General features: G+C 34.8%; 1 protein-coding gene across 9 annotated transcripts; it reads right to left on the reverse strand.

Annotated features, from left to right (window-relative positions):
- Positions 1 to 2,459: 2,459 nt before the first annotated feature.
- On the reverse strand, positions 2,460 to 15,437 carry LOC100247200 (eyes absent homolog). 9 transcript variants are annotated; one of them, XM_002278652.4, is made up of 7 exons: positions 15,304 to 15,437; positions 12,890 to 13,169; positions 12,578 to 12,745; positions 8,952 to 9,045; positions 5,268 to 5,459; positions 3,580 to 3,859; positions 2,460 to 2,913 (listed from the first exon to the last, which is right to left on the reverse strand). In XM_002278652.4, the coding sequence occupies exons 2-6, from the start codon at positions 13,145 to 13,147 to the stop codon at positions 3,600 to 3,602; spliced, it is 972 nt and encodes a 323-aa protein (XP_002278688.1). In that variant the 5' UTR covers positions 13,148 to 13,169; positions 15,304 to 15,437; the 3' UTR covers positions 2,460 to 2,913; positions 3,580 to 3,599. The 9 variants fall into 9 exon arrangements, with proteins under 9 accessions (XP_002278688.1, XP_010663729.1, XP_059590214.1 ...); XM_010665427.3 differs by having other exon boundaries at positions 3,575 to 3,859; XM_059734231.1 differs by having other exon boundaries at positions 3,575 to 3,859; positions 14,261 to 15,322.
- Between the last annotated feature and the right edge of the window lie 1,350 nt (positions 15,438 to 16,787).

Genomic DNA, 16,787 nt, shown 5'->3' on the forward strand with positions numbered 1-16,787 from the left:
ACTGTATGGTGACAAGGACGTATGAGTGAGGCGTTTGTTTTTTTACTTAATTTTAAATAGATCCTTAATACTTAATAGTATTAAATATTAGGTTGTTTATTTTTATAGTATTTTATTTCTATTAAGTATTAAAAAATAAAGAAAAATCAATATGTTGTTTTTTCTATTTAGAAAAAGTTACATATTTTAGTTTTTTTTTATTTAGTAAAAATCTTATAATAAGTTATAAAAAATTAGAAAAACAAACAATCTAAATTTTGAAAACAAACAAATTATTTTCGTCAAAAAGCCAAAAAAACAAACACCACCTGAATCTGAGGCTAGAATTATGGGGCTAACCGGATTGGTGGTAAAATGCCCTGAATCATGTATCGGATGATGCCATGATGTCGTGCAGTACCACCTTATGTCGTATATATGCCACCTGTCACAAAGCAGCACCAGGTATGACTGATACTTGATGCTTCCTACTTCTTTTGAGTATTGATGTCATGGTAGAAAGGTTTATCCATTTTACTCTCTTGGATGGTAACAGGGAAAGGGATATAACTTTCATTTGATCTGGCATAAAGAACATGAAGAATGGTAAAGGGGAACAAAATTAGAGAAGGATCAGAACATGATGCTTTTGCACTTAAAACAAGTTTTTATTATCTGGGATGTTCAACAATGGGTGTTGAGATAATGAGCACATTGGCGTCGTCATGTTGCTATCAAACGGTAAAACCTGTAGTTTTACCCAAAGGGAACAACATGATGGTGTCCCATATCACATGCCCAGTAATTTCACCTAAATGTTTCGATGGGGAACCACAAGCTAAAAATTGGGTTAATTATTTCTGCTCTGACTTCTTTTTGTTGATGATGATGATGTTACACTAGTGGAAAGAGGGGAATCAGCATGAGGAAAGTCTAGTTCATTTTATCTGAATATATCTGCTTCTATGCATGTGGTGTTAGCTGAAGATCTGTCTAAAACAAGGGAGCTCTTCAGTCACTTGAAATCTAAAGATAGCTGAAGATTATGAATCAATTAGAAACCCCAGAGCTTAAACAATTATGAATGTTGAAAGAGAAAGAGAACAACATTTGTAAGGCTTCCAAGAAGAAGAAAAGTGTAGATATATGATATTTTAACGAACGTGGTGGGGGGAGGGACAAAAAGCGGCAGAAATGAGAAGTCCATGTAGTATGGGCAGTGGCATTTATTAGTTTGGAGAAGAATACAAAAAATCATTGCAGGCTTGATAGATAAACATGCTAACAAAGGGACCACATTTTGTACTTGTCTTGGCCTTTTCTCCCCACTTCAACCGGATGCCAATTGGATATTCTTGCCAAAGTTCTAGAAAAATCCATCAATAATTCAGCTTATATTTTACTCAAATACAAATTTTGATGACTACTTTTTCACTCAATCTGTAACCCTTCATGTCTAGGGCTAGTTTGTTTGCTTCAAAAAGACTAGATCAACATTTGACTATATTTTAGGACATGGGTTCTTAAAATTCTAGGACGAGATGTGTAATCATTTTGAGTGATGGAGGTACCATGGGAGGAGATATGGATTTGTATATTCAACTTGACCCAATCTAGTTGTTAATCAATCAAGTCAATCACAAAAAATAAGTAAAAGACGAGTGTTTTGGGCTTTTGCCCTGATACTGTTGGAGAAAGATCTACGACAAACCTCATTTTAGGCATACGAATACGGATAGCTTATAGAAAAGATAAGCTTAATGTCATGTGATAATGTGGACATGCAACAGTCTATTCAGTCCATATTGGCTTTAGTTAATAACACCTCTGTTTGGCACACTGCATTTGATAATTTTACTGTTCATTTGCCTGTGATCTGGGCAAGTTTTTTCCTGCACTAATCATTTATCTGAAACAGGCCTTTGGAATCATTAGGGTTTATATCTGGGAGGAGATCAACATCAACAGCTTACCTTTCCTTTTCTAAGTGTCATTAGCGAAACCACCACTTGATGATTTAAAGAAATATAGATGACAAACTTGGAATATTGGTCTTTGCAATGAAATATTAGGCAATGAATAAGGCTGAATTCTGCGCAGAAACTAAGGGCTTTCAGCTTTCGGATGAATTTTGATTAAGCCACTGTCAAACTGAAAACAACCCTTGATTTGTGAAGAAAGAGCAAACATGGGTTTCAACAAAAGGGAATAATTTTTTTCTTTTTTCTTTTTTTTTATTAAAGGAAAGAGATAGAGAGAGAGAAAAAAAGTTCAGAAAGAGGTCTACTTGGATGGAAATCTGGAAAGAAATCTAATCCTTTTGTCCAGATTCGTAGGCAATTACATCATTCTCTAGACACTTCAATCTGTGGGCTGCCTGGTTTCACCAGGTCAATTTTCAGGAACCAAAAGATGAAATGGATTCCTAGAGGAAGAAAACAAAATCTAAAAGGACAGCATCTTGAATCAAGACCGCAAACTAGAAGCAGGGACCCTTAAAATTTATTTACATTTATGACCCATACTCCATATATGTGTCTTGCCAGCATCTCAAGTTCCGAAACTTGTAATATTACAATTTTACATGTAAACCAAACACCAAAAACAAGGTTTAAACATTTCTACAGAAATTTGAAGTACTTGAGAACGATGGGCTAGCTCTCAGATGAGTTCACACATAAATGAATTGTTTCCTTACCCACACATCTGAACTGTTCCAAGGGATTCCGAACCCGATACATTCATATTATGTTAGTCTTCACTCTTTTTACAATCGGCTCTTCCTATTAATTTTGGATAGCATGTCCAGGCAAAAACATGAGGCTATTTGCTGCTGGAAGACATCCGTGTGAGTAGCTCAAAGGTGTGCATTCCCAAATATGCGCAAAGTACCAACTGACTGAAAGAGGATCTCATGCAAACCTGTTTTGACATCTGGATACGAAAAGGTAGTATGAGATAATAGCATAATATTTCTAGCAGGTCAGACAAATTATTAAATAGAAAACAAATCTCAACAATCTTAGTAGTACAACTATGAATGGTGGAATCAAGTTAGGTCTTTTGCTGAATAAGAACAAATTCTCAAGAATCTGAACTATACAACCATTGATGCAATCGGAGCAAATTTTCCCATGAATAAAACAAATTTTCAAGAATCTAAACTATACAAACCATGGATACAATGTAAGTAATGTCTCTCATTGAATAACAATAAATGCCCAATAATCTAAATTGTGCAATCATGGATGCAATCCAGCCAATGTCTCCATTGAATAAAACACTCAAAAATCTAAATTTTACAACTATGGCCGCAGTCTCATGAAAATCAACCCGACAAATACAGGACAGTACATAATCAGTCTGACCCACCATTTGTAATCACCATGTACATGGATGGTTTATGAGGAAACCTTTTATCTTTTTGTTTGGCCATGCAATAACATGACTCATTAGTGGCTTCGCCAATCTGAGTACTGTATGATTCACATGATTCTGTTATACCTGCTTTTATAACATTAATGTCTCATTCCATATGGAATAATTTTTTTATGTTTTTATTTTAAAAAAGAAGGAAAAATTAAATAAAAGAGACCTTACATGATGCAGCTGGTGTACGGCTACTCATCATCATTTTCAGCATCTGGGATTCCATACACGATAGAGAAATAGTGGCCTACTGTCCTCAACGTAAGGCCTGGAAATCTGTGAGAACTGCCTGGCCGTAGATCAATCTTAACAAATGGCCATCTCATAGTCTGTGCTGCCTCACACTCTTCCCATCCATCCCCAATTACACAAAAGCGGACATTTGGACCACTGAAACGCTCCTTGATCCATGAAAAACATTGGAGCTTCCCCACCTCCCATGAGCTGTAAACTGAAAAAATGGGAGATTTGTCACAGTCCAAGGGTGGAACCATAATGTACATGCATAAACCAACTAAGTTTGCAGATTAAGATGTTAATACTTCATACAATCCATTATTGTACCCAGAGTCATGTGGGGAGCAACAGCATGGCATGAGTTACATGTTGATGTCCTTGCCTGTTTTCTTTTCATAATAGACACAACTGGTTTTGTGTAAGAAGTTGAGGCAGTGAAATTTTGGAACCAACGGAGTATGTTTAAATAGATCAGTTGCTAGTCTAGAAGCTATATAATTAAGAATAAATAATAGATGTTTTAAAATAACACCAGAACAGGTGACAGAATAAGTGAAAATCACAAATGACAATCCATGGTTGCCAAAAGAGTTTGCCAGCATTAGAGGACATTAAAGTTGGTTTATGCTGTGGTCCAAAACAACAGCATAGGCGGTAATATGATGATTTTGCATGTGAAGAACAGTTTTTCTGTCACACACGATGTGACTATGCAAGGGAATAACAATGTCTACTACAGGTAAGGAATGTGCTTATCAGCATCATACCACTGAACGATCAGGGCAGTTTTTCTATGTTTGGTTCTCAGAAGATTTGAGGGGAAATGCGAGGGAAAAAAATAGAGAAGAAAAGAAAAAATAAATTTAAACTCAATAAATTATTTTTATATAATTTTTCAAATTCATTTCACTTATTTTCCTCCACCATATAAAGATTATATAATTTTAAATTTAAATTTTTTTTAACTAATTCTAATTATGTTTGATTTTCTTTTGTATTTCTCATAATGAAACCAAACATGAGAAGACTATTTTCCTTAACATTTTTTTTCTTTCCTCAATACTTCTAAGAACCAAACATAGCCTAAGGGGAGAGTCATTGGAAGCACAATACAACAGTATAAAATTGTTATTATACCCTTTTTGGGAAGACTAGATAATGATGGCTACACCATTCTACCTTTTCTTCCTGTAAATATTCATCTCCTTTCAGTGGAATGTCTCAAATATTTGTTACTTCAGGCTGTGTCAATCATACAATAAACAAGAACTAAGACCCTAAAGAAAGAACAAAATCAATTACATTAAGTTCATTAAACTGTAAATTGATTTTATCAATTTCATGCTTTTCTGGATGGTCTTCTAGCAATAACTTCCATACCATCTTATATACCATATAATAACATAAACTTTTGGACAAACTTAAACAAGGCTGAATATTGCTATCCAGATGCTTTACATGAATATAAAGTACAAAGGTGGAGACAGGTTCTGTATTGTTAAGGGTAGTTAAAATACATGAACCATGCAAGATGTCCATGAGTCCTAAAGTAAACCAAATTGGGGTAAATGAAGTAATAGTGCATTGCAAGTAAGAATCAATGAAACAGAAGGCATGCTGACCATTTCCATGTGTTATCAGATTGTCCAGTCGAAAGAGTAAGCATTTAACAAGACTGGGTATCAGTGATCCAGAAGTCACTAAAACATTAACATTCTGGGATTTTGCATCAATAGAGTCAACAACCCCATTGGCAGGAGCAAGAGGAGTTGAATCTTTGTTCTCGTCTGAGCACTGCTCCAAGAAGGCCCGTGCTACATTTCAGCAAGTATGAATGTCATAAGAAATGCATGCAGAAATTGGGCATAACAGTGCGGAAGCTCCAGGTACAATTTTCTCTAGATTATTGGATGATGACAATAGAAACATATTGAGAATCAGCAGAAACTGGGCCAACATTCAACCATAATGCATAAAGGTCCATGGCTTTTAAGGTAGATTGCAGCTAAAATTGGAATAAATAATGAAGGGTTGAAACTAGATGACTATGAAGGGAAAGTCGAAATTCAGCTACATGGCGAACCTTTAATATGTGTACTATTGTTTGTTTTATTATTTCTATGAGTTTTTTTTCCCCAATATTTCTAAGAGTTTTGTTCAATTTCAATCTGAGTTTTTTTTCCAGAATTCTCATTCAATATTTTCAATATCTCCGTAAAATCCAATAGCCGATATTTCACAAATTTATGACATTTCATCCATTCTAAAAATTACATGCACCATTAGGAAATGTCCTGAGTGAGGTAATGGATTCTTTGTAGGCTTGCAACCCAATGTACAAGGTTATTCCAGAATATTAAAGGGTATCATTCACTTAACATATGAAGCCCCACTTTTCAACCTCATTTAGGTGTCCTCAGGCCTTCATTGAAAATTCAACATGAAGATATGCGTTTACTATTCTTATATGGTAATGACTCTGAGGTGAGGAGTATGATATTCTCTGCTTTGCTTATGCTGAATCCTGATCCAAGGACCCACTGGACTTCACAAATCAAGCCTTAGGTGACTACCTCAATCCGGTAACAACATTTGTTCTTACAAAATAAAGCATACGGATTGGTTTTAATTTGATGCAGTTCACTGTATGAATTAAATATTTCCAGCTAGAAACCTCATTGTTATGATCCAAAGAACATTGACTATTAACATTGACTATTCCTATGAGGTTCACACAGTCTTTGTTCCAAAACTAGAACAAATGGATCAGAAGTTATGTAGTTAGGTATTGATAAAAAATAAAAAAAAGTCATGTAGTTAGGCATTACATATTTCCCATCTATTTCTAACTATTAATTAATTTTCTCAGTCAATGCCAATGTCTTTTTTGTCATTCCAGTTCAACTTAGAAAGCAAACACTTGCTTTTTTTCTTTTTTTTCTTTTTTTCTTTTTTTCTTTTAAACCAATAATAAGAGATCTTATTAAATGAGGAACAATATCAAGCAAATGGCATGTTGAAGGTGTAATGAAGCAACAACACGAAGAAAATGAAAGAACCAAGAATACTTTTCATTATACTTTTTTTTTTCTCAATAAGCAGATATACATAGTAATGGGAAAGAAACATTCAAACATCCATAAAAGCATATATGAAGGGGCTGTGAGTTGGTTGTTAATGTGGTTTGAAGCCATTTTGGGGCTGAGAATCAATTTGGATAAGAGTGAAATTTTGCCCATGGGGATAGTAGAAAATGTAGAGATGTTGGCCCTAGAACTTGGCTGCAAAGTGGAAGCTCTTCCTTCCACTTACTTGGGGCTCCCCTTGGGTGCTCCACACAAAGCGGTGGTGGTTTGGGATGGTGTGGAGGAGAGGATTCGGAAGAGACTAGCCATGTGGAAGAGGCAATTTATTTCTAAAGGAGGGAGAATTACTCTCATTTGGAGTACGTTGGCTAGCATGCCCATTTACCTCATGTCTTTGATGCGTTTGCCAAGAGTTGTTAGATTGAGATTATAGCAAATCCAAAGGGACTTTCTATGGGATGGGGGAGCTTTGGAGAAGAAGCCTCATCTTGTAAAGTGGGAAATTGTTAGTTCAGATAAAAAGAAGGGTGGTTTGGGTGTTAGAAGTCTCTCTACATTCAATAGGGCCTTTTTGTGCAAGTGGAGTTGGCGCTTTGTGGTTGAAAGGGAGTCCTTGTGGAGGCTTGTCATTAGTAGAAAGCTTGGGGTGGAGAAAGGAGGTTGGTGTACCCGTGAAGTTAAGAAGGGCTATGGGGTGGGGTTATGGAAGGAAATTAGGAGAGAAGGGCCCCTGATGTTTAAAAATTTTGTTTTTTTTTGTGGGAGATGGTAGAAGAATGAGATTTTGGAAGGACAAATGGTGTGGGAACAATTCCCTTTGTGATTCTTTTCCTTCTTTGTATGCTTTAGCATATTCAAAAGATGCGTGGGTAGCAGACTGTAGGGATCCTTGGGGGGAAGAGGGGGAATGGAATCTCTGGTTCTCTAGACCTTTCAATGATTGGGAGGTGAAGGCGGTGGAGAGGTTCCTTTTGACTTTACAAGGAAAGAGGGTAGTCATTGACTTAATAGGGTGCTTTGGAAAGAGACTAAGGACAAGAATTTTTCTGTTAAATCCCTTTATAGTGCTCTTGAACCCAATAGTGCAGTCCCGTTTCTGTGGAAAATCATTTGGAGCCCTTGGGTTCCCACTAAGGTGGGCTTTTTGCTTGGGAAGCTTTGTGGGGGGAAGTTCTAACTCTGGATCAACTCAAAAGGAGGGGGTAGCCCATAGCCAACAGATGTTTCCTTTGTTGTGCTAAAAAGGAGTCGATTAATCACATTCTTATCCATTGTTCCAAGGCTAGGGTTTTGTGGGAGCTTCTTTTTGCGTTGTTTGGTGTGATGTGGGCCCTCCCGCTTTCGGTTAGAGATACTCTCCTAGGATGGCATGTTTCCTTTGTGGGCAAGAAGTGTAGAAAGGCTTGGATGACAGCTCCTCTTTGTTTATTTGGTCAGTTTGGAAGGAAACAAACAAGATAGCTTTTGAAAATGAGAATCTCTCGATTCAAAGGATGAAATATTCTTTTACATATAATCTTTGGTCTTGGTCTAAGTTGTTTATAGATGTAGGACCTCTTTCTTTAATCAACTTTTTTGATTGGTTGGGTTCTAGATGAGGGCTAGTGAGTTTTTGTATCCCCTCTTCTTTTGTTCTTGCCTTTAGGCGCCTCTTGTATACTCCTTGTATGCTTTGGGTTGCCCTTTAGGCACCTTTGTCTTTTAATATAATTTTTCTGTGTGTTTATCTATCAAAAAAGGGGTTGTGAGAATGTCTGGGTTAGAAAAACCAGCATAAAATTTCTCAACCAAGGTAGCCCTTTGTTCTTCATAAAACAAGCTTTCACCTCTCTTATCATTTTCCATCATGAATTTTCACCATATTTCAGTTTAAAGAAGGATCATCAATCTAGATAGAATGTTTGAGCCACCTACGATCATCTTACTTATGCAAAGGATGATAACATGAAATTTCCTGTTTAGTACCATTTTTTTTATTGGTTCCTATTTAGCAAATAAAAAATAATACAATTTGCAAACGTGTAAAGCATCCTCTTGATGGGTTATTTTTATTTATTCCTTATGGTTTATTTATCTCACAACCTTCTCAAGCAAGTAAAACCTCTGAACTTTTAGAACAGATCAGTAACATTGACTAGCAGGAAAATTAAATTAAACAATGGAAGTATCAAAGGACTTAATTAAATTGCTCCACAGCTGCATCATCATAAGATAATGTACCTGAGGAGAGCCATTTATCTGTATAACTGTCTGTCATATCATAGAGATCATCCCAGAGTTTTATCATATCCTGATCAAAAGTGTTATGCAAGCCCTGCAATAGTGGAAAACACAATTTAGTTGATTCCACTAGTTCATACTACAAATTTCTGTCCAAAAATTCTTGGAAGAGTAAGTTAGCTTTCTTAATCATGCAGAAAAATGAGAAAAGAAAATGTGGCATCCTGATGAAAAAAGCACGGTTCTTCCATAAATTATTATCATTAAAGGAGAAGTTCAAAACCCCAGATACACAGATGCAATATTTGATTTACAAAAATTTCCAGAAACTGTCATCATCTTGGAAGGATGAAACTAAAATATAATAAAATGCAAAACCTAGGGAAAAGTATTAATTAAACCATGTTTAACTCTGCCTCGTAAATCTAGTGATATTTATATATAGAGGAAAGGTAAAGACATTTTCTAGGTGCAAAAAATTTAAGTAGATGGAACTTCTTGCTTGAATGGATTGTTCAGATAATCTGAGACTGGAAAATGCTCAAAGTTGATGTCATTCCTTTTGCCCTAACTATTGGAAATTCAGTATGAAGGAGATTGGCACTAGGAAATACACCTGACTGTTACTGATTTAGGGACTGAATCATAAAATCCTCCACCGAGAGCCTTGTTACCAGAGAGATGCTTGAATAAGCCTTAGCAATAAGTTAGAATGGACATGATGAAGAAACATGTATCAAGGGAAAAATTATCAAGCTGATTTATTGTCAAAACTGTATAATATCCTTTTCCCACTGCTGAAGAGGGCTGTAATAGTGCTATTGACAATGGGAATCATTGATGGCTCCATGTGCAGCTTGGGTTAGTGACAGTGTAAGGTGTGTGTGGGCAAGGAGATGAAGTGGAACAGTGTTCATCATAAATCTTCATGATTGGGAATTCAAAAGCACTCTATTTCTTTAAGTAGAGCTTTGTTTGCATGTCATTAAAGGGATGGAAGAACAATTTGTTCAGAGGAGCAATGCAAATGGTTATTTGTTTCATAGTAAATCTTATTTTCTGAAATTTAGTGCATTATGAAGGGGTAATTTCCCAAATAAAGGTACTGGTCTCAGGTATTCCTTTTTTTTTTTTTTTTTGATAGATAAACAACCAAATATATTAGAAAAGGCTAAAAAGCCACACGTATACAGGGAGTATACTGAACAGCCCTACACAAGGCTAGAAAAAACAAAAAAGGGGAAAAAAACCCCACCCAGTCTCAGGTATTCCTTTGAAAGTGGCTTTCAATGTGAGAATGGTTACTTTGGATAACCTTCAGAGGTGGATCATTCGACAAGCAGGAAATGTGTGTTCTTAATAGGAGCATCATGTGTAAAGAGCATGGGGAATCAGTTAATCATTTCTTCTGCATCATCTGGTGACCTTAGATCCTTAAGCTTCTGTTTTCTCTGTTTTGGTATTTGGTGGGTACTGATGTAGGTATTAGTTAATTTTCTGGTGCAAAAGAGGCAAAGGAGAGCTTTCAAATAGAGTTCAACATGTATTTTGCAGCATTTGGAAAGAGAAATAGGAAAATCTTTGAAGATGAAGAGCTTCCTCCTGTGAAGTTGAAATTAACTTTTCTTGAGCCTATCTATCATTGATTTTAGCAGGATCTTTGTTGAGTTGTATCATAATTCTTGGAATTCTTGGATTCTCTGGATATTTAATTTTCTCATTTCCAGTTTTTTCTTTTCCATTGTGTATGCGTTCCATGTCCATTGACTTTGGCCCTTTATTCTAAGCCCCAAGAATATTTTTTATTTTATTTTTTTAATTTTTTATTATTATCGTTATTGTTTTGTTTAGAGTATTTCTATGCTTCAATTAATAGCAAGTTTGAGTTGCCAACACAACTCTAGCTCAAAAGACAACATACATCAAGAATGAGGAGTCAGCATGAATTCTCTTTTACAAATTAACTCTATCCAGGATCATGTTTATGTTAAATAATGGACTTTCCTGTTTTTCCTCACTGCCTAAACCCACTTGTCCTCAGCCCTGGCTGGTGGATCATTGATGTTCATTGTATAACCAAACCAATTTAGACTACTTTCACTCATCTTGTTCTCGATTGATGCCACCCCTTGTTCTAAAAAATGCTAATTTCAGCAATGACAACAGAATGTCAGAAACACTTCTCCAAGCTATCTTGCCCACTTTATTTCAATTAACCACATTCTCTTCCCCTCCTTATGGTGATGATCCAAAGAACAAGAAGCCACTTTTAGGTAGGTCAGACACTCTGGCCACTCTGTGTTTATCTTATTTTACTTTTTTATTAAATCAATCTTTGTTTAACATTCCCTCATTTTTCCTTCAAATATTTTCTGAGCTTTTAAAAACCTAGGCTATGTTTGGTTCTCAAAAAATTTAAGGGAAATAAAATAGAGAGGAAAACTAAAAGGTAAGAAAAAGTGAAAGAAAATAAAAAATGGATTTAAAATTAATAAATTACCTTTATATGCTACTTTAAACTCTTTTCACTTACTTTAACTCCTTTATATCAAGATTAAAAAATTTGAAAATTTACAAATTTCTAACAAATTTTAATTATATATTTGATTTTCTTTTGTATTTTTCATAATAAAACCAAACATGAGAAAATAATTTTCTTTAACATTTTTTTTCCTTTCCTTAGTATTTTCTGAAACCAAACACAACATTAAGATTTTAACGCATTCTTCCAATTTTAACTTAGAATCAACCACTTAAAAAACATCATCATTTAACTGCATGAGTTTGTGCCAGTTTACACACCTCTGATGGATTGCTAAAACTTCACTAGAGGTGAAGGAGAAAGAAAAGGCAGAAAGAACTTAAAAACTAATATATACAAATTATTCCTTTTAGTTTAAGACGTTTCATTTTTTTTCTTTCTATCTTTTCTATCTTTCAAACTGTGCCTTCAGTTTGAAAGAAAATGCAAGGTTCATTTAGATGAAGGAGAAATAGGAAAACAAAAGAGACAAATGAGTCTAGATAACAGGATAAACATGTCAAGGAGAATTGAACTCCCTCTAACAGGCTTAAGTCCTTAGAAAAGGTTGTTTTTAAACACACTCTGAAATAAAAGGGAAGGGATTTAGAACTAATGTATCAAGAAACACCGATCATGTTAGGCATATGATAATGTATTTACAAATATGTACATAAAAGCATGCAACAAAAGAAGAAAATAATCCCTCTACATGAGAATAGACAGGAAAGTGAAGGGAAAAAATAGCCTATCATGGGCATTTAACCAGATCTCCATTAACTACAAGATGAATATCCACCCACAGAATGTAATGTGTCATACCTTACAGCAATACATGCCACAGTAAAAGACTTTCCATTAATATCCATCGGATGAAAGCCAGCTCTATTTATATATAGGATAATGCAATTGGACCATAAAAAGTACAAATCATATATTGTGTGACAAAGTGGATAAAAACACCTCCCAAAGCCTTGTAGTGAACAGAGGAAAAAATATGGAAAAAACGGTGATCTCATTTCCATTGGATTATTAAATAGGTATAATCATCACCCATAAGGGAAAAAGAAAAATCTCATACTTAATTGGTGTGTGTTATCAATACCTGTTTGTATTTATGGGCTATAACACGATGCCTGTAAGCTAGTTTTCTTTTGTTGAGATCATCATATGGAGAACTACAGCCATCATGGTTAAAATCATAATCAGAAAGATCCTTCCCATCATCATACTGGCTCAAGGCATCAAGAAAGGGCTTATTATAGTTCTCGATCTGCATTTTGACATGTTGTAACAAGGTTAACAAATAAACTCTTCAGCTACAATATGCAGATTTGTATATGAAAATCATAAAACTAAATTGACAGTGTGCAACTCAGAGGGAGGGAAGGATGTTTAAGACATACATTAGACTTACTTGTTCATAAAAGAAAATATCATCAGCCACTTGAAGAATGTATTTCTCCCACATCTTGCCAATTTCTACACCCTTTTGTACATCCTTCAGACCATTGAAAGTTTCTGCATATGTTCCATTCAACAAAGATTTGAGCAATATAAGAGTCTCATCCATGTCCCAGATATATACATTTGTTATCGGATCCAAGGTCTTCTTAGCAGAAGCTTTCATCTTTTGGTTGGGAATTGTTGAATTGCCACTCATTAGCTCATCCATTTTGGTGTCCTATGCAGGAAGCCTGGAAAACAAAGATGAGATTTCCGATTGATATAAGGCTAAAGTACTTTACATAAATAAATCAGAACCAACAGGTGAATAATAAATCAACATCAGATCAGATTTACTAATTTGCTTTACCAGCATTTAACACATTTATACCAGTAAGCTACTTGCTTTTCTAGATAAATATGATGCCAGCAGTACATGCAAGAGCATATCATATGTTCACAAGTTTGCAAATTGGGGTATGGGAAACAAGCAGAAGCTCTACTTGTAGCCAATCACTAACAAGATTCACTGCACAAACTCATCAGTTGGAGAAAATTCAATAATTACAAAACTTTATCTGGTTGATTTATAATGTGCCAAAAGTTAGATGAAGCATGAAGCACTTTTAATATATGCTCTATTTACCTATCAAAAAAAAAGTTAGATGAAGCATGAAAGATTGTTTCCCGAAAAGCAGAAAAGAAGAAGAAGAAGAAGAAGTAGAAAAAATCACAAAATTAGAAATGTAGCAGTTGACTATGAATAAAATTCATTGAATTGTATCACCCTGTGGAAAAACAGAATAATCCAACTGAATTGCAAAGAAATAAATTGATAATTGGATGAAGAAATTGTATGAATTATTGCCAAGTGATTTATTAATTTTTCATTGCAAGGGGTTGTTCATAGAAATTAGAAGGAAAAAAATAGTGAAAACTAAATTATATTAGCATAATCTTATCTTAAGCAATCCCACGATGTAATAAATTTCCAATTCCAAAAATATTTCATAGTGAGATTGTGATACACTGTGTATCATGCACACTTCACTATAATTCTCCTTCATGTGCTCTCTGCTATTCCCTCTCAAAATCCAATCTAAATAGCAACATTAGATGAATGTTGCATGTTTTGCCACAATACCATCTGTCATTGCTTCTGCCACAGTAAAACAACAGAGTATATCAAAATGACCATATAAATATATGATACAAAAGATGAGTCTCTTATAGGCCAAGCAAACAATTCATAACTTCCAATGTGGACTACTGTATAGGTCCTTCCAATATGTTTGGGTCCATAAAAGAAAGCAGAGTAAAAAGCCTTATGATAGAGTTTAACCTGCCTGAGTCCTTGGAAAACAGGGTGCCTCCATGGCTTCTAAAATCATAAATTTGAACCAACACATAGGCTCTTTTCTTTCATTCTAATCCTTTGCTTTTTAGCACAAAAAAGGTCTGTTTAGCAGAAGACCTGACCCTACATTCACCAAAAAAGATTCATATAGCTTATCCCACGTAGTTGGGATGTAAGAAGCCTCTTCACTCAAGGAATGGAGAACTCTTTTTTGTCTTCAATTTTTTGAAAACAGAAAAATGAAAGCAGAAACTGGTTTTTGAAAACATTTCTTGAAAATGGACGAATTTTAGAAAACATGGAAACACTATTTTCTGTGCTCTGAGCAATTAAAAATGATCCAAAGCAAATATATCCATTGTTTTCACTTTGAAAATGAAAAAGCTACAGAAAATACCATCTTCATTTTTGCTACCAAACATAGGAGGACTAGTTTCCTAAAACATCATAATCTTCCATGTGCGCCAAAGGAAAGGTGGGTTGTTGACACAAACATGGTCCAAATGATGGTAGGTGTCCCAGCCACAGCTTTCCATTTCTCATCATTCAAATGATACAACAATTAATGATGATAAATCATGAATGTGCCTTAACATCCCAACAATGAACCCTATTCTAAAAGAAATAAAACCCATAAAAACTAGTTCAGTAGATTACTAGTAAGTTAACTCACTTTAAACCCTAAAAGGGTTTCCCAAGAAAATTAGGGGGAAAAAGAACACAACCCACCATCAACATGGGATCAGAATCAACACTGTCATGATCATATTTATGTTATAATTACAACTTTATTATCATCGATTATATATTAGTCAACCCCATTAATATAAACCAAATCATGAATATAGTGACAGTGATTCAAACCTCTAAAGCCCAAAACCCATAATAATCATACACTAATAATACAAGAAAGAACATGAGATCTGAGAAAGATTAGCCAATTGAAATGACCCATTTATTCAAATTAAAAAGAAAAAGAAAAAGAAAATGTGGGGAGAGAGAGAGAGATATAAAGAGAGAGTCCGTACAGAATCTTAGGTTAGGGTCAGTGCAACGGAGAAAAGGAACAGAGCAGGTGAAGCTAAACGCGACCTCTGAGAAGGTTAAATTGTTGAAAAGGAGAGAAAGGCCCTAACGACGTCGTTTCAAGTTGAGATGTCTTTTTTTGCGGAGTGCATTATTGAGGTGCTTGATTCCTGAATCGTGGCCCGTGGGTTCTAATGGGCCAACCTGAACCTGGATTCTGCTGCTTAGCAACCCAAGATTGGGCCGGGCTTGGATTGGTTTGTTACTTTTACAATTATTAGCTCTTTAGTTATTGTTTAATTTTAATTTGATATATTAGAAATATTTTGACACCTCATTTTTTAAATAGATTTTCAAATTATTACTTTTTTAACACAAACTTTTAAGAATTTTTATATTTATATAAAATTTATCACTATTTTCTAATTTTAAAAATAGAAAACAAGAAATGTATCTAGTATTTTGTTTTTAGAAACAAAGGGTAATAATAACTAATAACTTATATAAAAAAAAATAGAAACTCTTATATAAAAAATATGTATATAGGCTTATCTTTTGTCCTTAAACAATTACTTTAAAATTTTTAAAATTTGAGGTGGGCAAAATTGTTTAGTACCTTAATTTTTTAAATGGTTTTTAAACCACTAATTTTTATTTAATGTAGATATAACTACTATTTTCTATTTTTCAAAAACAAAAAAAAAACAAAAAAATGTATCAAAATGGACACTAAAACTATGAGGAGAGGAATAAATAGTTGTCACAAGCACGTCTCTACCTTCAACCTTTTTGTTTTTGTGTAGCACTTAGATGCTTTCTAAGCCAACTTAAAAGAGGCTACATGAGATAGGAACAAAGAGAAACCCAAAGAGCACATGAGATTACAAGGTTTAATTCCCCCGTTTTATACATTTACTCTATAATACAAGACAAAACCTTTTAGCAAGACTCATAATTTGCTTGGTGAGTTCAATGCTTTAAGAAAGCACTCTTACTCTCTTTATACATGTTGGTGGTACCAGCCATCCCCCCATATATATCCAAGAGCAAACCTACATATTTGTGTTTACATTTTCAAAGGTCTTTAGCCAATTGTTTCATCCCTTTTAAAATTGTTTTCCCTATCCATGCTACTACCACATGTCCAAACTTAACAAACCCACTATGCATTCTAAAGACTTGGTTGCTCCACTTGCTCATTTGGTTGAGAGGAATGCTCAACTAGAGCCAAGTGTCATATTCTCTGACTCAATCCATGCTTTAGCCTGCCAATTGTCCTACCTCATGACTCAGTCCACATCTCTGCTAGGTGTTCTGCCTTACGACTTAGCTCACATTTCTACCAAGTGTTCTACCTCATGACTCGATCCATGTTTCTACCAAGTTTCCTTCCTTATGACTTGGTCAACATCTCAACTAACCAAGCACCTATTGGGAACCCTGGATCTCTTCGTTCCCATACCCTGGACTGAATAAATACATGTAA

Source organism: Vitis vinifera, chromosome 2 (assembly GCF_030704535.1).
Source record: "Vitis vinifera cultivar Pinot Noir 40024 chromosome 2, ASM3070453v1".
Classification (NCBI taxonomy): domain Eukaryota; kingdom Viridiplantae; phylum Streptophyta; class Magnoliopsida; order Vitales; family Vitaceae; genus Vitis; species Vitis vinifera.

Excerpts from the sequence above, each read along its gene's own strand:
- LOC100247200 (XM_002278652.4), bottom strand. The coding sequence starts at position 13,147 with ATGGATGAGCTAATGAGTGGCAATTCAACAATTCCCAACCAAAAGATG. Across the intron at positions 5,460-8,951 it reads AGATAAATGGCTCTCCTCAG|CACGGGCCTTCTTGGAGCAG; the intron begins GTACATTATCTT and ends GCTGAAATGTAG. Across the intron at positions 3,860-5,267 it reads TCTGATAACACATGGAAATG|TTTACAGCTCATGGGAGGTG; the intron begins GTCAGCATGCCT and ends CCATTTTTTCAG.